Here is a 20,756-nt window from a genome sequence, read left to right on the forward strand (position 1 = left end):
CAGTCAGTCTCTCCCATCAGGAAGCTTCCACAAGCTCTGACCCATCTCCATCAGAGGCCGACAGAGTGAAAACCATAATCACAGAAAACTAGCCAATCTGATCACAGGACCACAGTCTTGTCTGACTCACTGAAACTATGAGCCATGCCGTGTGGGGCCACCCAAGACGGATGGGTTGTGGTGGCGAGGTCTGACAGAATGTGGTCCACTGGACAAGGGAATGCAAACCACTTCAGTATTCTTGCCTTGAGAACCCCATGAACAGTATGGAAAGGCAAAAAGATACGATGCTGAAAGAGGAATTCCCCAGGTCGGTAGATGCCCAATATGCTACTGGAGATCAGTGGAGAAATAACTCCAGAAAGAATGAAGGGATGGAGCCAAAGCAAAAACAACACCCAGTTGTGGATACTACTGGTGATGGAAGCAGGGTTCAATGCTATAAAGAGCAATATTGCATAGGAACCTGGAATGTTAGGTCCCTGAATCAAAGTAAATTGGAAGTGGTGAAACAGGAGATGGCAAGAGTGAACATCAACATTTTAGGAATCAATGAACTTAAATGGACTGGAATGGGTGAATTTAACTCAGATGACCAATATAGCTACTACTGTGGGCAAGAATCCCTTAGAAGAAATAGAGTACCCATCATGGTAAACAAAAGAGTCCAAAATACAGTACTTGGATGCAATCTCAAAAATGACAGAATGATCTCTGTTCATTTCTAAGGCAAACCTTTCAATATCATGGTAATCCAAGTTTATGCCCCAACCACTAATGCTGAAGAAGCTGAAGTTGAATGGTTCTGTGAAGACCTACACTACCTTCTAGAACTAACACCAGAAAAAGATGTCCTTTTCATCACAGGGGACTGGAATGCAAAAGTAGGAAGTCAGGAGATACCTGGAGTAACAGGCAAGTTTGACCTTGGAGGACAAAGTGAAGCAGGACAAAGGCTAACAGAGTTTTGCCAAGAGAACGCACTGGTCATAGCAAACACCCTCTTCCAACAACACAAGAGATGACTCTAAACATGGACATCACCAGATGGTCAACACCGAAATCAGATTGATTATACTGTTTGCAACCAAAGATGGAGAAGCTCTATACAGTTAGCATAAACAAGACTGGGAGCTGACTGTGGCTCAGATCATGAACTCCTTATTGCCAAATTCAGACTTAAATTGAAGAAAGTAAGGAAAACCACTAGACCATTTAGGTATGACCTAAATCAAATCCCTTATAATTATGTGGAAGTAACAAATAGATTGAAGGGATTAGATTTGACAGACTGCCTGAAGAACTATGGATGGAGGTTCTTGATATTGTATAAGAGGCAGTGATCAAGACCATCCCCAAGAAAAAGAAATGCAAAAAAGCAAAATGGCTGTCTGAGGAGGCCTTACAAATAGCTGAGAAAAGAGAAGCGAGAGGCAAAGGAGAAAAGGAAAGATATTCCCATTTGAATGCAGAGTTCCAAAGAATAGCCAGGAGAGATAAGAAAGCCTTCCTCAGTGATCAATGCAAAGAAATAGAGGGAAACAATAGAATGGGGAAGACTAGAGATCTCTTCAAGAAAATTAGATATCAAGGGAACATTTCATGCCAAAATGAGTTTGATAAAGGACAGAAATGGTATGGACCTAACAGAAGCAGAAGATATTAAGAAGAGGTGGCAAGAATACATAGAAGAACTATACAAAAAAGATCTTCATGACCCAGATAACCACGACGGTGTGATCACTCACCTAGAGCCAGATATCCTGGAATGTGAAGTCAAGTGGGCCTTAGGAAGCATCACTATGAACAAAGCTAGTGGAGATGATGGAATTCCAGCTGAGCTATTTCAAGTCCTAAAATATGATGCCGTGAAAGTGCTGCACTCAATATACCAGCAAATCTGGAAAACTCAGCAGTGGCCACAGGACTGGAAAAGGTCAGTTTTCATTCCAATCACAAAGAAAGGCAATGCCAAAGAATGTTCAAACTACCACACAATTGCACTCATCTCAGACACTACTAGCAAAGTAATGCTCAAAATTCTCCAAGCAAAGCTTCAATAGTATGTGAGCAGAAAACTTCACATGTTCAAGCTGGATTTAGAAAAGGCAGAGGAACCCGAGATCAAATTGCCAACATCCTCTAGATCATTGAAAAAGCAAGAGAGTTCCAGAAAACCATCTACTTCTGCTTTATTGACTATGCCAAAGCCTTTGACTGTGTGGATCACAATAAACTGTGGAAAATTCTGAAAGAGATGGGAATACCAGACCACCTGACCTGCCTCCTGAGAAATCTGTATGCAGGTCAAGAAGCAACAGTTAGAACCGGCCATGGAACAACAGCCTAGTTCCAAATTGGGAAAGGAGTACGTCAAGGTTGTATATTGTCACCCTGCTTATTTAACTTATATGCAGAGTACATCATGAGAAATGCCAGGTTGGATGAAGCACAAGCTGGAATCAAGATTACTGGGAGAAATATCAATAACCTCAGATATGCAGATGACACCACCCTTATGGCAGAAAGTGAAGAAGAACTAAAGAGCCTCTTGATGAAAGTGAAAGAGGAGAGTGAAGAAGTTGGCTTAAAGCTCAACATTCAGAAAACTAAGATCATAGCATACGGTGCCATCACTTCATGGCAAATAGATGGGGAAACAATGGAAACAGACTTTATTTTTTTGGGCTTCAAAATCATTGCAGATGGTGACTGCAGCTATGAAATTAAAAGACGCTTGCTCCTTGGAAGAAAAGATGTGTAACAAACTTAGACAACATATTAAAAAGCAAAGACATTACTTTGCCAACAAAGGTCCATCTAGTCAAGGCTATAGTTTTTCCAGTAGTCATGTATGGATGTGAGAGTTGGACCCTAAAGAAAGCTGAGCACCGAAGAATTGATGCTTTTTAACTGTGGTGTTGGATAAGACTCTTGAGAGTCCTTTGGACAGAAAGGAAATCAAATCAGTCCATCCTAAAGGAAATCCGTCCTGAATATTCATTGGAAGGACTGATGCTGAAGCTGAAACTCCAATCCTTTGGCCACATGATTCAAATAACTGACTCATTGGAAAAGACCCTGATGCTGGGAAAGATTGAGGGCAGGAGCAGAAGGGATGACAGAGGATGAGACGGTTGGATGGCATCACTGACCAAATGGACATGAGTTTGAGTACACTCCCGGAGTTGGCGATGGACAGGGAACCTAGCGTGCTGCAGTCCATGGGGTCACAAAGATTCGGACACAACTGAGCGACTGAACTGAGCTGAACTGAGTGAGGAAACCACTGCGGAGTCAGGGGGACCATGAACAAACTGGCCCAGACTAGAATACGCACCTGGTAATGTCAAGCCACAAAGACCTAAAACTGAAATAAAAGCGAAACTGCATGGAATTTTTACAAAGTGCGTGCAGAACCTCTCATGAAATAAGAACATGGATTATCTTGTCCTTTCAGACACACCTGTCCCCTTTGAATCCTACCCATTCATAGTTACCTTCTGCAGTTCATGACTGATTCCATTTCAATCTTATTTTAAATGAAAGGTGCATTAACGCTTTCGCATCTATGCAGTTTGTGTGTTGGGTTATTTCAAAGTCTTACACAATTTCATCTCCTCCCACTAGCCTCTGGGGCTGGCTGTGAACACAAAGGTGGGCCTGAGTCTCACGTCAGACTCCCATGAGAATAGCTCTGAGGTCTCAGAAAGCAGGGCACATCTGTTCACTATGATGTGCCTGAGAGAACGTCGCGGTTCTTTCCCTTCAGCCATCCTAGCCTGAGGTAGGTGCATGGGGGGACACCCCCCAAGATGAACCTGAGGTGGGGGTCAGCGTTGTGTCCTCCCAAGTCGGGCTCTCCCGGCGGGGGATCCCGGCACCTGGTGGGTTTTGCCTCAGTGGCGGGCAGGGACCACGCCTAGGGACCAGACTCTGGTTGTTCAGTCGCCAGGTTGTGTCCGGCTCTTTGCGACCCCAAGGCCTGCAGCACGCCAGACTCCCCCGTCCTCCATTCTCTCCCAGAGCCACTGAGTCGCTATTCCATGTGGTCTCACTAACTCAGGACCCGAGTATAAAAATGCAGCTGAGAACAAGTGCAAACCCAGCACTCTTGTTTCCGGGGCATATACCCGGGTAGGTTGGTTTCAGTATATTGGTATAAAGCCCTAGAACTGAAATTGCAGTTTAACTTAAATGGCAGTTAATGTGATGACAGAGTAGTTTCAATACCAAAGTAGGTATTTATGAGGCTGAGATAAACTTAAAGCAAAACACAGTGACATTTCCAGGAATGGGAGAGCCACTGTGAGTTGTACCCTGAGCTCGGAGGCTGCTGGTTCAGAACTGGCCCAGAGACCCCTCAGAGGGGCCGCACCCGGCCCGGGCTCAGTCACAGCGAGGGGGTGTCCTGCCCTGCACGAAGCGTGCTCCTGGTGCACGGCCGCCCAGCTACCAGGACAGTAACCAGGGGCTCCGCAGAGAAGGAAACTGCCCTCATCTCCAGACACCAGCTGCCGGATTTGTCTACCTCACACTCCTTTATCTTTGTGCTTTAGGCTGGGGTTCCCAACCTCGGCACGCCTGACCTTGGAGGCTGAGTCTCTGGGGCACCGGGGGGGCTGTCCTGTGTGGGATTTGGGGCAACACCCTGACCTCTGGGCACCACACACCAGGAGCGGCTCCTGCCCCGGGGCGTGTTCCTCCTGGGGGTAGAACCACCCCGGTGTGATGGCCTCAGGCAAGGCCCGTGTATTCCACCCACAGCCCTTCTGTCCGGGGACCGCGGTCTCCTCCTGCGGCTCTGCACCCAGAGCGGACGTTCCCGCCCCCTCCCTGAAGGCCACTGAGGACACGACTGGATGGTCTCCGAATGAAACCGACCCAGTCTCCGTCCAAGAGTCTGCAGCGCGGGGTCTGCACACCGCGGTGGCCTAGAGAGGCGACGCTGGAGATCAACAGGGAGAGTGCGGAGCTGGGATCCGCTCGCAGCCGAGTCGGGGGTCCGCGTCACATCCGGGAACACGAGGAGCCGGCAGCTTCTGGGCTTCTCCATCAATAAGTGCGGCGCTGCTGCCCGTGAGGTCAGCGGAGCACAGAAGAGCCAACACATGCGTCCGTTGAGTTCTTCCCGGACACGCCGGAGAGGGAACAGAGCGGGGAGCCGCAGGGGGGCCGGGCAGCTTTGGGAGCAGATGGCTCGTCCTAAACGCTCCCTGCCGCGGGACTTCCGCTCTCTGCCATGGGACTCCCGCCGGCTTTCGTCTCGGAAGGAAATCCAAACGGGGCGTCTGCCCCCAGATGGAGGAGCCGACGCTCGGTGAGCAGGTAACCGTGCCCCAAGGCAGCCGAGGGTCCCGGGCGCGCGTCTCACTGGCAGGCGCCCCTCCCTCCTCGCCTAATCCGAGCAAGTTCCCTACGGCGAACCACGACCCTCCAGGGGCTCGGAGACCATGAGGGCGGTCCCTGCGACGCCCACCTGCCCTGAATGTCCAGGGAACCCCTAGGATTCGACTTCAAGGAACTTCAGCTTCAGCTTGGACTCCCACCATCAGCTGCAGCCACAGTTCCCGGCTTCAATGCCCAAGAAACGGGCTGGAATCTCCGGAAATGCCAATCGTGGGGTCCGATCTTTGGGGATGGAGTTAGGAGCCAGTTGCTGATAAAGCTGAATTCAGACGGTGTCTTTTGGTAAGAGCTGGATACGGGGACGCTGGGGAAAAGACACCGTTGCCTTTGTCCGCGGGGGCTCATTTTCAGAAACCTCCCGTGTCAGGCTGCGCTCTGGAAGGGCACCAGTGTCGGGCGCCTTTGAACAATAGACACGTTTCTCCGCTCTCAGCGGAAGCCTCGATTGTCTCTAGCACTGCTGCTGGCCACCCAACACACTGTCCAGAGAAATTCTGTGATGGATGAGCCACGCAGAAAGAATTTAAGAAGCGCCTGCAGGCTTACGAAGCACGTGAAATATGTTTAAAACTGAAGTCCTCTCGTCGACGCAGGACTTGGGTCTCCTCTCCCCCATCGGCTCATCTGGACATGGGAACAGCATCGTTCGAGATCCCATTAAATCCTCCCGAGGACAAGGAAAACTGAAACTCCTCATTGAGCCAAACCCCGAAACACATCAGACCGACATGTGGGGTGACCCCACTGCAGCCGCAACCCCACCCGCCCAGGGACTTAAAATCCTGCGATACTTCCTTCCATCAACTGCTCCTCGATGTGGTCAAGACGCTGGGCAGGCTGACGACCACAGACCCACGGAATGCACAGACTGAGGCTTCCTCCAATGTAAACACGCTGTTTTGTTTGAGGAATTCAAGATATATTTGTCACAAAGCCATAAATTCCCAGCCCCAGTTAAACCAAGGGACCTGTGATGCTTGGGGCTGGTGTCTTCGCCAGGGCTGAGTGTGTCCTCGGGGTGCGAGGCACTGGGAAGATGTCCCACTGGACACAAGGAGTACCTGTTCCCAGCAGTGGCCAAGGAGCTGGGGGTGGGGCGGGATGAGGCCACGGCATCGCAGCCATCGCTTCGAACAATCTTCTCGGAGCTCAGGGGATCACAGGGGCTGGAACAACTCCTCTCACCCCACTGCCTGCTGCACAGGCTCCATCTGTCCCCAGAGGCTCCTTGAAGAGCAGGGGACGGTCACGTGCGCCATCCTGGGATAAGCCAGGGTGCCCTGATCGCCACGACACCATCGGCTGGACCTGGGTCCTCAAGCGTCTCCTGGCCAGCTGAGTGGGCAAGTGGTGAACAGACCAGCTCTCACCCTCATGGAGGGAGAATGCACATGTCATGCTTTTCGCAAAAGTTAGATTATGACTTTAGCAGAAAGTTTTAGCTTTCACCCACATTTTTGTTGTTCAGTTGCTTGTTCATGTCTGACTCCTTGTGACCCCATGGACTGCAGCACACCGGGCTTCCCTGTCCTTCACTAATTCTTGGAGTTTGCTCAAACTCATGTCCATCAAGTCGGTGATGCCATCCAACCATCTCATCCTCTGTCGTCCCCTTTTCCTCTTGTCTTCAATCTCCCAGCATCAGGATCTTTTCCAGTGAGTCGGCTCTTTGCATCAGGTGGCTAAAATATTGGAGCTTCAGCTTCAGCATTAGTCCTTCCAATGAACACCCAAGACTGATCTCCTTTAGGATGGACTGGTTCGATCTCCTTGCAGTCCAAGGGACTCTCAAGAGTCTTCTACAACACCACAGTTCAAAAGCATCAATTTTTCGGCGCTCAGCTTTCTTTATGGTCCAACTCTCACATCCACACACGACTACTGGAAAAAGCATAGCTTTGACTGTCCACATTTTACCAACCAGAAAATGCAAGAAACTGATATTTTGGATTTCCAGATCAAATATTGAATTTAGCAACAATTACAGAAGCAAAAGGCAGGATGGAGAGAGTGCCAAACTGGGTGGTAGACAGTCGTCACTGTTTACTGGGCCTGATGTTGAGAGTAAAACTGCCAGCTCTCTGCTGAAGCTTTTGCAAATGTTACAAAATATCTGCGTCTGTTTATCTCCGATTTAAGTTTGGTGATGGTAGCTTCCTTCCTCATCCCCCGCCCCTTCCTCCCTTCCTTCCCTAGGTGCACTGCCCATCTCCCAACTCTCTATTTTCTAAAATCCCGAGCACCCAAAGCTTCTGTCCCAGTGTTTCAGGTGGAAAGTTACTAAAGGCGCTCAGTACCTGCCTACCCGTTGCCTGGAGAAGAACAGACTCATGATTTGCGAAATAGCTTTTTAAGAAGTGACCTGATATCACGGGAAACGGAACTGCCCACATCAGAGCCTGGAGAGAGACGCCTGAGAGGATGTTCACGAAGCCGGATGTGCCCGCCCCTGGGCCGGCGGATGCAGACGCGCGCTCGGGCGCCCTGCTCTTACCTTCACGGCGTACTCGGCGTCCGTGGCTTTGTGCACGCAGCGCTTGCACACGGAGTAGGAACCCACCCCGATGTCCTCCTTGATGTCGTAGCCGTCAGTGAAGTGGATGTTGTTCCCGTGTAGCTGCTGCGGAGACAGCGGCAGAGAGCGGGGTCGGGGGCTCCGGTTCCCGTGCTCCGAACACGGGCGCTCAGGGGGCTCCAGCCTGCGCACACGGGGACGCCGAGGCCAGGCGGGCGCGGCGGCCTCCGACCACGGTCACAGGGCTGGTTGGCGGTGGTTCCGGATCGCAACCCCAGCGGCCCCATCTTTCGGGTCAGGCCCCTGGGTCGGCCGCCCTGCCTGCTTTCCCCAAAGGGCCCAGGGAGCGAGGATCCGGAGGGGAGAGGTCAGACGCCCTGAGACACAGGCGGCGGCTCTGGTGCTTGTGTCCAGAGCGGGGTCTGGATGCCAATGTCTGATGGAAATCCCACCCCCTGACGCCCCTCCCCATCCCCACCTGCTGCCTCAGGGTGTAGACAAAGTCACCCATTACGGTGACACAGCCACAGCGCTCTGCTTTAGACAAGCTGTGTTTTCCCAAAGGGCCTTGGGGAGAGGAACGTGGCCTTCCAAGGCCATCCAGCGCACCCAGACTCGGTTCCTAAAGGGGAAGCAGTCCTGATGCCGTGACAGTCTGTACAGTGCTCACCTTCATGCCGTGCAGACCTCCTTTATAAGAACGGCACTTTCACTGACCCCCCGAAACTACATTTCATGATGGCAATTGGCGCCCACAAACCCAACTGCTCTCTTGGGGTGCCTCCTTGACTCTGCACAGGAGACCCCCAGTGTGAGCCCTGCTGGGCTCTGACCCCAGACACAGCACGGTGACATTCTCCCAGGACTCCTTCTGTCTTAGGATGAATGTGGGGCGTCCACCACGGTGGACACTTGGGACCCTGGGGAGGTGGGGAGTGAACCAAGGGGCTCTACAGGGGCCCTGCATGATGGGGGCCACCTGGACGCGGGGGGCCGCCTGGACGGTGGCAGGTTACCTGCACGATGGGGTGAACTGTGGCTTTGTGCAGATCTTGCTGTGAGGGCTCCTGGACCAGGGTGGAGGCCACGAAACTGAATCCTCTAAACAGATGATGGGCATTGGCGCTGGGGGGGACGCCGGGTGAGTCTGCAGGTAACAAGCAGAGAATCAGCCTTCCAGGGGAGCTGAGCCACGACGCGGTGCAGAAACCCTGTGGTGTGTGTGCACGTGTGTGAGCTGTGTGTGTGCACACGTGCAGCTGTGTGGGTGAGTGTGCGTAGGTGTGAGGTGTGTGTGCACAGGGGTGTGTGTGTCTCAGACGAGGAGGTAAAACTGAGATCAGAGAGGCCGAGCTGTAAGAAACCACACTTAATTTTGTGGCTCAGCTGGTAAAGAATCCGCCTGCGATGTGGGAGACCCAGGTTTGATCCCTGGGTTGGGAAGATCCCCTGGAGAAGGGGGGACCCCACTCCAGTATTCTGGCCTGGAGAATTCCATACAGTCCATGGGGTCACAAAGAGTCGGACACGACTGAGTGACTTTCACTTTCACTACAGCAAAAATACTCAGAACAAAAACTTCAGGATGATCATTGATAACAAAGTATTCGATATTCATTCTGAGCCACAGCCCTTTGCCCTGCCCGCTCCAGACGGAGCCCAGAGCCACCAGCGACCTTGGGGTGAGCTGTCACTGTGGGTAGGGCCCAGGAGGCCACACACTGAGTGTCTCGGTTCAGCAGAACTGGGCACAGGGATGCAGGCCCAGCAGTGTGACCCTTCTGTCCCCCGAGGATCCCAAGGGGCCCGCCCGCAGCACCCAGGGCGCTCTGCTCCCAGACCCTCAGGGAGCCCTTCAGCGCTGACCCCTCTAAGCTCTGGGCATTTGCTCGAAAGCTTGACTGCTGCTGAGATGGGTCCTGTTTCAAGTTCACCATTAAGGAAAACAAAAGTATAAAAGACCGGCAGAGAGAAAAGATCTGCATTATATATAACAGACAAAACTTTCTATTATGCAAAAAGCTCCTGGAGACCAGTGAGAAAAGGGGGAAAGGCCCAGAAGAAAAATGGGGGAGGGAACGGACGACGCTCCTACCTGAAAAGGTCGCTCAGTCCCTCTAATGGGGGCATGGTAACCGGGGTAACATGCTGCCTGACAGATCGGCAAAAGCTAACCAGGCATGTGCGGGTTTGGTCAGGGCTGGCTCTGCAGTGGTGGGTGGGAGCCCAAGTCGGCAGAATCTTTGCAAGGCTGACGTGGAGTGTCTACCTAAGCATAAATCCACCTGCCTTCTGAAGAGCAGCAGTGATTCTCCTATCCCACAGAATTACTTTAAGGTGATTAGAAACAAATGTAGAAAACGCTGGTCTTAGCAACATTTGTAACAGCAAAAAAAATCCTGGAGACAACCTGGATATTTATCATCAAGGAAACCACGCTGCATCCATGTTGTGTAACTGTTGCTGCAGCCAATGAAGCTGTGTCCACATCATCAGGACGCTTGGTCCGGGTGCAGGTGACACTAGTAAGACCAAGAGGCCCAGGATGAGACACAGCCGTGTCAACTAACAAAACAGCTGGTCAAGTGGAAGAAGAGAAAATGCGCTGTACAGCATACCCACCGGGAGAAAAAATCAAAAATATGTATCTTAATATATTCTAAAGCACATTACAAAAAGGCCGTAAGCAACATATAATAATATAAGAAGCCCTGTCGGTACACTGGGGTCTCCCCAGGTGGTGCTGGTGGTGAAGACCCCCCTGCCAGTGCAGGAGATGTTGGAGACGTGGGTTTGATTCCTGGGTCGGGAAGATCCCCTGGAGGAGGAAATGGCAACCCACTCCAGTGTTCTTGCCTGGAGAATCCCACTGGTAGAAGAGCCTGGCGGGCTGCGGTCCATGGGGCGGCAAAGAGTCGGACAGGACTGAAGCGACCCAGCACGCATGCGTGCGGCACATGTGTTATAAATAATAAATTATAATAACATATAAAGTATATAATGTGGATTTAAATTTTTCTTACCATGTATATATGCAAAATTTAAATCTGAATTATCTAGAAAACGTTGGCAAGTGGGACTGGAAAGGCCATAGGAGCGGGCCTTTGCTTTTCTACTTGTTTTCCCTTGGGCTTCCCACGTGGCTCAGTGGTTAAAGAATCCGCCTGCAATGCAGGAGCCGCAGGAGACCTGGGTTTGATCCCTGGGTCAAGAAGATCCCCTGGAGGAAGAAACGGCAACCCACCCCAGCATTTTTGCTTGTAGAATAATGGACAGAGGAGCCTGGCGGACTAGAGTCCACGGGGTCGCACAGAGTTGGACGCGACCTGACCACGAGCGATTCTCGTGACTTGGTTTGAATACTTTATTTTGACATGGAAACAATATGTGAACTAAGGCTTTCCTGGTGCAGCAGCGGGGTGGGGTGGGGTGGGGTGGGGGGGTCAGTTGGAGCAGGGGGTTGGTGGGGGTCAGCTGCTGCAGGAATGTGCATTTTCATCCTGAGCATTTTATTTTGGGGGAAAGGCAACTGGGGTGCTCCTTCCGTACCTGGGAGCTAAACCACGAGCTGCGACCGGGCAGCCCCCACGGCTCTTCCAGGGAGACCTCGCAGGGTGACGGGGACTTCGCGGGCTTGGCCCACCCCCTTCAGCACCTCTGACCACGAGGACGCGGGTCTCAGCCCCTGATGTCGACCTGGCAAAGGGCTCCAGAGTCACCTGAGTGACTGAGATTAAAGCTGACTGCACTTGGAAGTAAGGTGCCAACGTGCTAGACTGAAGAAGCTTAATTAAAAAGCCTAAGACTCAGTTGCATAGTTTCTAGCATGTGGAAATTATGCACCGAGACGGCAGAGGCAGCAAGCGCCTCGCAAAGAGGTTTTGTTCCCTGGCCGGATTTGGCTGTTTTTTCCCTGCAGAGAACTCTGGCTTTGAGGTCTGCCTGCTCTTAAAAATCCCCCAGGTGACGAGTCCTGCTCGAGGTCTGCACCAAGCGCAGGGACACAGCATCAGTTCAGCCACCATCAAGCCCAGAGGTGCAGGTTTGGATGAAGAACTCGAGCCCACGCCAGGATCTAGGGTGAGCCATGTACAGGCTGAGGGCCGAGCAGATACAGGCTCAGTTACAGCAACTGGGAGTCTGTGCGGGCGGGATGTAGCGTCCTGCAAATTTGAACTGATACACCTTCCCGGGTGAATGGAGAAAGTTTGTGGATCAAGTAAGCAAGGACTTCAACCGTCAAAGAGGTGTGAAGCCCGGGGCCATGCCTTCTATCGGGGTGCTTCTTCCTGCTCAGACCCAGGAGAGACCAGCTGAAGTTCACACGGACCTCACGAGAGGTCATCAGCCAGCACTGGTCCGTGCGGCTAGATGTGACCACGCGGTAGGGGCAGCCGTAACGTTTAACGTGTTTTACAATCGGCTGGGGACACCGACTTCTAGCTCAGTACTAAAAGAAGGGCAAACGTGTGAGTCGGAGGAAAGGAAATTTAAAGCTGAGTACAGTCAACCTTCATTGATCCTAGGAGTGACTTCTGACTTGTTTGTTGTGCTTTTAAATCTTAGGCTGGCATCTCCCGTGGGTCAGCAGACTCGGAAGGGCAGCTGGTGTGTCGTCAGGGAAAGTCCACCAGCTTTAGCTGCAGCTTAAGCTAAAAATGAAAGACTTGAAGACCGCGACAAAAAATTCCGATGGTGCGTCCAAGTCTGACACAGGGCATGGATTACCCGCTGCTCCAGGGTTGCACCGCATCTGCTGCCCTTTCACAGTCATGAACTCGAATCACATGCTCAGAACAGTCTGGTTTCTTTTGAGTACAGAGAGTTACTTTTCTATGTCTTGGCATTTCAATTACTACCTCCTCAAAGGCAAATCGGGTCCTTCAGTAAGTACAATTGATCAGAGAAATCCAAATAGTAAGGGGTAAAAAAAGCTATTTCTGGATAGCATTAAAATGCACTGTGTCTATGTTTTCCTTTATCTAATAATAAAATAAACTTGAATTCTCTGCACAAAAGATATATGATGTGCTTTAAAAAAAGCCCGCTAACCACGCAGGCCAACTAGTTTGGGGTTTAAATTCTTCATGGATGATACAAAAAACAAGCACAGGTGAATAATTCAGAGTTGACTGCATTAGCATTTTCTTGCAAGGGAACACAAATCCGGTCTGTATTTCAGGATTTTAAACACAGTTCCAAATGATGGAAACCCTTGGTGAAACTGTGCACCTTTCACGAAGGACCTGGAGGTCCTGAGGGTGCTTGCCACAGGCAGAGTCCTCTGCTGGAGTTAACCCTTTCTGGGTTCCGTGGAGTTTGGGTAAGCCACGGAGGGGGGTGGACGGTGACCTGCTCAGGTGAGCTGGGGGCACAGCCAGGATGGAATCCCCCTTCCTGCTCCATCTTTCCAACCTCTGGGGCTAAAAAGTCCACCTGAGTCTGTGAACTGGGTCAGTGCTGCCAAGAGGAAGGACTGGCCGCCCCTCACCTCCAACACACAGGACTTCCCGAGGACGTTGAGAGCTGGGTGAGCACCCTGCCCTCTTTCCTAGAGGACACCCCCTGGGTCTCCACCTCCTGAGCAGTCATGGAAATCTTGCAGCAGCGACTGATCACCCCCGACCACAACCGCAGGCCTCACTTGGCGGGCTCTGGCCCTGAGGATGGTCTTGGTTTTATCTGGGGGCTGCAGGATCCGAAACAGACCAGTGAGTGTCTGTGCCTCGACTCCCAAACTGATAGCGCCTAGCATCCACTTCCTTTCGGGTCCTGGGGCCTCCTCTGTGGGGGTCCACAGGTGCCTTCCAGGCCCCACGGACAACCCCCGCCCCGCCCCACCTCTGTGTTTGCACAGAGCTCACATCCCAAAAGGGCTCCTCGGTGGTGTGGAAAGCCAAGTGGATTCTCTGTTGTAACGTTATCCACTTGATATGTCGTATTTGATTGTCTATTTATTTCATGATTGTCTTTTAAATCATAGACAATTTCATTCAGTAACAGTGAGAGATGGAGAAGACTCTTGAGAGTCCCTTGGACTGCAAGGAGATCCAACCAGTCCGTCCTAAAGAAGATCAGTCCTGGGTGTTCATTGGAAGGACTGATGCTGAAGCTGAAACTCCAGCACTTTGGTTATCTCATGCAAAGAGTTGACTCATTGGAAAAGACCCTGATGCTGGGAGGGATTGGGGGCAGGAGGAGAAGGGGACAACAGAAGATGAAATGGCTGGATGGCATCACCAATTCGATGGGCATGAGTTTGAGTAAACTCCGGGAGTTGGTGATGGACAGGGGGGCCTGGCGTGCTGCGATTCATGGGGTCGCAAAGAGTCGGACACGACTGAGCGACTGAACTGAACTGAACAGTGAGAGAGGAGCAGGCAATGGCAACCCCACCCCAGTGTTCCTGCCGGGGAAATCCCATGGACAGACGGAGCCTGGCGGGCCACAGTCCACGGGGTCGCAAAAGAGTCAAACACGACTGAGCAACAGCAGTGAGCAGAGCGTGGGGAAGCCCATGCACACAGCACGCAGCCCCAGTAGCTGCAACGGGCTGAACGTGTCCCACCCAAGCTCCAGGATAAGGCGCGCTCAGGCGCTCAGTCGTGTCCGACTCTGCGGCCCTGCAGACTGTGGCCTGCCAGGCTATTTGGAGTGGCTGCCATTTCCTCCTCCAGGGGATCTTCCTGACCCCGGGATCAAACCCGTGTCTCCTGCATCACAGACGGATTCTTTGCCACTGAGCCACTTGAAGGGTGGGCACAGTCTCCAGAAGGGGCTTGTTACGTTTTTTTTAAGACAAAACCACCATGCTTCACCGTGATGAACTGGACTGTGTCCCACAGAATTCCCCTGCTGGAGGCCAGAGTGACTGTACTGGGAGAAGGGGTCTTGAGGGTGTAAGTGAGGTCATAAGGGTGGGGCTCTGATTCAACAGACTGCTGTCTTTATCAGAGGAGGAGGACCCCAGGGACCTCTGTCTCTCTCTTCTCGGATACAGAGTGAGGCCACGTGAAGACACAGAGAGAAGGCAGCCGTCTGCAACCCAGGATAGGGCTCTCATGGGAAACCAAGATGAATTTCTGTAGTTGAAGCTGCCCAGTCTGCGGTATTTCACTATGGCCACCTGGGCAGACAAAGACAATCATCGTATTTAAAAAAAGTCAACACACGCGCAGTCGCTCAGGCCCTTCCGACTCCCTGCGACCCCACGGGCTGTAGCCCACCAGGCTCCTCTGTCCATGGGATTTCCCAGGCAGAATATTGGAGTGGCTTGCCATTAATATCACAGAATGACAACTTTTAAAGGGAGCTGACCAGTTCTGACTGACTTTGGTAGAGCTTAGGAGTAATTCAGGATGCATCGTGGAAGCTAAACTCGCGAGTCCATCTGCTGAGCTACAGGAGCTGACGCAACGTTTCAAACAGCTGTTTGGTTCTTTGCACGAATAAGATCAACAGCTCATGCATTTACAGACTTGGCTGACAGCCTCCCTCTTCCCATAAAACCGCTAATTAGATGGGACTTTCATTGCCTCGAGCTTCTTTTCTCGAACGTGCCAGGGTGAGTCCCTGGAATCGGCACCTCAGGCCAAGAGGGAGCAGAAGGAGCAGGAGCACCGGGGAGATTCCAGGCCAGGCGTCCCCCGGGGGTAACGGAGAGGTGGTTCCACCACGTTCGCCTTTACGATGAGCAGAGAGACGAGCACATCAAGCAGACCTGAGGGTGACTGCCCCTGGACGCGCCCTTGAACGTGGGGCCCTCTGACTCCGGGGTGCCTGGCCCCACCTGGCAGAGCTAGAGGACCCCCTGTGGGAAAGTAGCCCAGGCCACCCACCCTGCCCGCACACACCTGTGGGCGTCCTCGCCGTGAACTCAGGGTCGAAGTGGAAGGTGTCCTCTGGCCGGCCCACCGCTGGCTTGAAGGGCGGCTTGATCTCCTTTCTGTACAGCTTCTGCAGGGACGGCAGGATGGGGCGGGGGCTGAGGGTCGGCGGGGCTGGGGGGATGCAGGGGAGGGGCCACCTGTGCCCCCCCCAGGGCACCAAGCCTCTCCCCCAGCTCTGACACATGCAGGAGCACCCCGAAAACACGTTACGCTGAGGACAGACAGAGCCACATCGTCCACAAGGAGCCTGGGGGCCGTGGCTCCAGGGCAAAGGCTTTGGGGACATCTAAACACTGATTTTAGCCCGACAGTTTCAATCATTTCTGCGCAGTAGAATCTGCTTCAAGCAGCATCTGACAGGTCAGTCACATCCGCCACCCCCCCCCCCCACCAGGTACCAGCAGAAAGAGCCCTGCTCCTCTGCATCGTCCCCCCACGACTGGGAGCCAGCAGCTCAGATGCCCCCGGCTGCCAGGACACCGACCCCATCCGCGTCCCCCTCACCCGCACCACAGGGTCTGTGCACGTCCCGGGACACCTATTCCGGCTGCTCCCGGATTCAGGCCTCCAGACCCCTCTGTTCAAGTCCAGGGGCTAAGTCGGGCTTTTCCATTGATATACACTTTTCTGCACACTTGAACAGGCCCTCGGAGCACCTGTCAGAGAGCCAGCCACTTCTGGGGTCTGACAGTCTCACGGTGACTGCCTTGGACAGGGTTCAAGGGCACCCCCTCACGTACGTTCTTCCAAGCCTGACTCCTCGCTGATTGCTTTTAAGGAGCAACACAAAGGCGTTCAGAGCCGGGCAGGACATGCGACGGATGATGCTGAGGTGTGGGGGGAGGTGGGGGGCAGCCCCAGGGCCCGGGATGCCTGTCTGAGAAGGGAGGTGGGCGCCAGAACGGCAGGGCCTGGTGATGCCAGGTGTGGGCCAGGGGTTCCGCCCAGGCGATTTGGGAATGGGAGGCCTGGGTTCAGTCAGATCGCCCTGGGAACAGGCAGCAGGTGGTGTCAATCGTGGGGAGACGTGCACCCCCGCGGCAGGGCATGGAAACCAGGAGAGGGTCTGGCTGCAATCTGCCAGCACACGTTCTCCCAAGCCTGCCTCACTGGCGGGCCCCCCAGGCCCCGGCTGGGAACACGGGGCCCTTCCCAGGGCTCCAGCCTGTGGCCCTTCCATAGGCTCCACCAGGCCTATGACAGGTGGGTCTGCAAACAGATGCAGCGGCCTGTCTGGGTTGCTCCCAGTCTCTCAGGAACTCGAGAAAGCAGATTTCACCACCGATTTTACAGACGAGAAAACTGAAGCTATAATAGGTTAGGTACGACCCTCTCCAGGGTCAAGGGTGACAGAGGCACAGGCGGGGGGTGGGCCTGGGTCTCGAGACTCTTCCCGCCTCAGCGGGGACCCCGCCAGACCACACCCTGCAGAAGGTGCCGCCTGCACAGACGCGCGGACCGCTGACCGCTGGGCTCCCCTTGGGTTTAGGGCGGCCTTGGCCGCGCGTGCACACGTGGACCTGGGGTGTGCACTCGGGAGCCCTCGGAGGAGGAAAAGTGAGCTAATCCAGCCTCCCATTACTTGGTCGTTTAAAGCCCTGGGTGAAGAGATTTCATTAGGAATTGAGTTACTGGACTGATGTTGAAGCTGAAACTCCAATACTTTGGTCACCTGATGTGGAGAGCTGACTCATTTGAAAAGACCCTGATGCTGGGAAAGATTGGGGGCAGGAGAAGGGACGACAGAGGATGAGGTGGTTGGATGGCATCACTGACTCGATGGACATGGGTCTGGGTAAACTCTGGGAGTTGGTGATGGACAGGGAGGCCTGGCGTGCTGCGGTTCATGGGGTCGCAAAGAGTTGGAGATGACTGAGTGACTGAACTGAACTGAGCTGAACTGGTAATCCTTTCCAGAAATGGAAAGATGCCGCTTTCTGTGCTGACGCAACGGGTGTGTGTGTGTGCACGCAGGCACTTCCCTGACGCAGGCACTGGTCAGGGGAAGTCTAATACGCAGGGCGAGCTCCGCACTCTGGTTAAAACACGAGCCATTACCAAGCCTGTCGGCCTCCCAGCCTGGCCCCCCAGACACCGGCCGTTCTCCCTGGGGTGTCTGCGCTGGGCCAGTCACCAAATATTTGTCCTCCTGCTACTTCCCAGAGGATGGGTAGGGGCGGGGAGGGAGGGACCTCCAGCAGAGCCCATCTCCTGCTTCCACGATGAGGGGGCATTGTTTACACAAGAGATTTCCGGGAAAGAGAACCACACGCATAGTGGCCAGGGGCGGGAGGGGGTTCCGGTAGCTGAAACGGGTGATGGGGTTAAAGGCACGGATCTCCAGTTTACAATGGATAAGTCCTGGGGAGGTTCTGTACCGCATGCTGACTATAGATCAGAAGACTGGTGCATGTTTGAAAGTTGCTGAAAGAGGAGATCCTGAGAGTTCTCATCCAAAGGAGAAAACATGCCAACTATGTGTGGCGACCGATTTCAACTAGGCTTATTGTGGTGATCACATCACAATACGTACAAAGAGCAAATTATTATGTCGTAATGCCGAAACTAATACGTGTCAACTGTATCTCAGTAAACACACACACAGAACAGGTCATCATTTCATCCGAAGGAGATCTCTTGCGTCTGGAGGCTGAAGCCCAACCGTTTCGGCTCCTCCCCTCACTCAACACCGAGGCCAAGTCTTCACCCGCCTCCACTGGGAGCCGGGAGGTGGTCCTGGCCAGGAGGCTGACCCCTTGGGAGGAGACACAGACCCCCACTTGCAAGTCCTCACGTATAAGGAGGCGAGCTCATTGCAATCAGACGGTCCCCCAGCAGTGAGCTGTTGGGGCTTCGTCCGGGTGGAGAGCAGCGCGTATTTTAAGTTGAAACATTGAGTGATAACTCGGGGATCCAGAGAGGGCACGGCACCCGGGGGCCCCCGCTCTGGGACGGTGCTCGGCCCACACTTGCCCCTGCTCTGCCCGGGGCAGAATCCCAACTCCAGTGCCCACCACGCCGGTCCCAGAAGTGGGTGTGCAGCCTGTGCACCCTCAGCCTTCACGCGGCAGCGTGTGCAAGCGTGGCCGTGCTTCCGTGCACTTTCCGAACGGCCTCTGTAAGCCTGTGCGTCAGCTGCGGAGAGCCCGACTGACCCAAGACACAGTGTGCGAGAAAGCTCCCTGAGGCTTGCTGCGGGGGCAGCAGGAAGTCCCCCCAAGACCCCTCTTCCCCAACACTGGGAGCTGCAGAGATGGAGCCTGTCCGTGAAATACGCCCCGGACCCCCGTCTCGGGCGCTTGCTGCGGTCTCATCCTGCTTTCAAGTGGGCAGCAAAAAGCCTCAAAGCCGCCTGCGGCGTCCGGTCACCCTGCCCTTCCGATGCACCCTGGTGTTTGCTGCGGTCTTAGATGTCTTCCTGTCACTGGATAAACATTTTAGCAAGTGCTTGGTTGTTTAGCTGCTGAGTAGTGTCTGACTCTTTGCGACCCCAAGGACTGTAGCCCGCCAGGCTCCTCTGTCCATGGAATGCTCCAGGCAAGAACACCGGAGTGGGTAGTCATTGCCTACTCCAGGGGATCTCCCCGACCCAGGGGTCAAGCCTGAGTCTCCTGCATTTGCAGGTGGATTCTTCACCACTGAGCCACCAGCGAGGCCTGGAAAGCACCATTGTTATTCTTACACATGTCTCTTCTCTCTCCCTGTGTCCAGACCTTGGAGTGGGTTTGAAGATTTAGAGAAAAGGGGAACTTGCTTCTCATTCTGTCACATCCACTGCTGAGCGCAGCGTCAGACGGAAAGTGGACAGGCCCACCATCTTGTGGAGGACTCTGAGCTTCCTAATTCTGACCTGCACCTCCCTCTCTGAGCCTCTGGGACAATTCACTCCACACCGATGGAAAGGCAGTGGGGTCTGAAGACCAAGTTCAATGGGCATCACTTTCAATCCCAGCGCTTGTCCTGGGATCTCGGATGACACAAGCTGTAGCAATGTTGGGACGGGTTTCACATCACGTGTACAAACTGGGGCTCTCTAAGCAGGTGCATCCAAATTCTATTTATACCTAAAAGGTGACTAGGGAAGGACAGAAGGAGCAAAACAAAAATAGCAACTCGATAATGGAAGAGAGAACTGATTGCAGTTCGGGGTCACAGACCGAACATCTGTTTTCTGCAAGCACTTCTGGCTCCAGGCATTTCAAAATTAACACGCTCCAATTAGGCAAAGGGCACCGTGAGAGACGCTTCCTGAAATAGCAGAAATGATGCAGGGGGATGGGAGGAGGAACAGGAAGCAGTGCAACGGCTCCAGCGCGCCGTGGGCGGGTCTGGGGTGTCTGGTCCATGCCGCGCACAGCTCTGCCTCCGGGGGAGACCCCACTGGGAGCGTTCCAACCCCGTCGTCTGGGTTTACAAAACCCCTGAGCCAGAGGGTGATCAGTCCTTGAACAGACACCTGTCGGCTCCTTAGAAGGGCGGGTCCTTCTGGGGTATTTAACATGGGGGCAGATCTAGAGAAATCTCCCAGGGGGCCGTGGAGGGGACCCCGGTACAGCGAGATGCTGAGTGGCAGCTCCAAGCTCCCAGCACCCAGGCCCCTGGGGCCCGCCCTCTGTGCCTAATAAGCCCCACCGCGCCCAGAGCCCCACTCCACAGCTGCCGGTCCACGTGCTGCCGGGGTCCCCGGGTCCGAGGGCGCTCCTCTCACGGCCCTCAGCCTCAGTCTCCTCCAGGAGTCCCTCCCACCTCACGCGTGACCCTGGCGATGTGCTTGGAAGGGTTTCAGAAAGTGAAAAGAACAACACAAGCCTGACTCCAGCCCTGACGGACGCAGCAGCAATCACAAGGCGTCACATTACAGGGAGGACCCTGGGGTGGACGCTTCATCCCTCCCGAGGGGAGCCTGGCGGGGCTGGAGGGCTCCGGGCCGGCTCGAGGCCCCG

General features: G+C 53.6%; 1 protein-coding gene across 5 annotated transcripts in view; it reads right to left on the reverse strand.

Annotated features, from left to right (window-relative positions):
* Positions 1 to 20,756, reverse strand: part of RPS6KA2 (ribosomal protein S6 kinase A2) — a 279,856-nt gene that overhangs the window by 19,659 nt on the left and 239,441 nt on the right. For all 5 annotated transcript variants that reach the window (XR_006338071.1, XM_043888661.1, XM_043888663.1 and 2 more), the window contains exons 12-14: positions 15,778 to 15,880; positions 8,941 to 9,071; positions 7,904 to 8,029 (exon numbers count right to left, since the gene is read on the reverse strand). Coding sequence is in view for 4 of the 5 variants with exons in the window: in XM_043888661.1 (XP_043744596.1) it covers positions 7,904 to 8,029; positions 8,941 to 9,071; positions 15,778 to 15,880 (360 nt within the window). In the remaining variant the exon portion in view is untranslated. The remainder of the gene's footprint in view (positions 1 to 7,903; positions 8,030 to 8,940; positions 9,072 to 15,777; positions 15,881 to 20,756) is intronic.

Source organism: Cervus elaphus, chromosome 26, assembly GCF_910594005.1.
Source record: "Cervus elaphus chromosome 26, mCerEla1.1, whole genome shotgun sequence".
Classification (NCBI taxonomy): domain Eukaryota; kingdom Metazoa; phylum Chordata; class Mammalia; order Artiodactyla; family Cervidae; genus Cervus; species Cervus elaphus.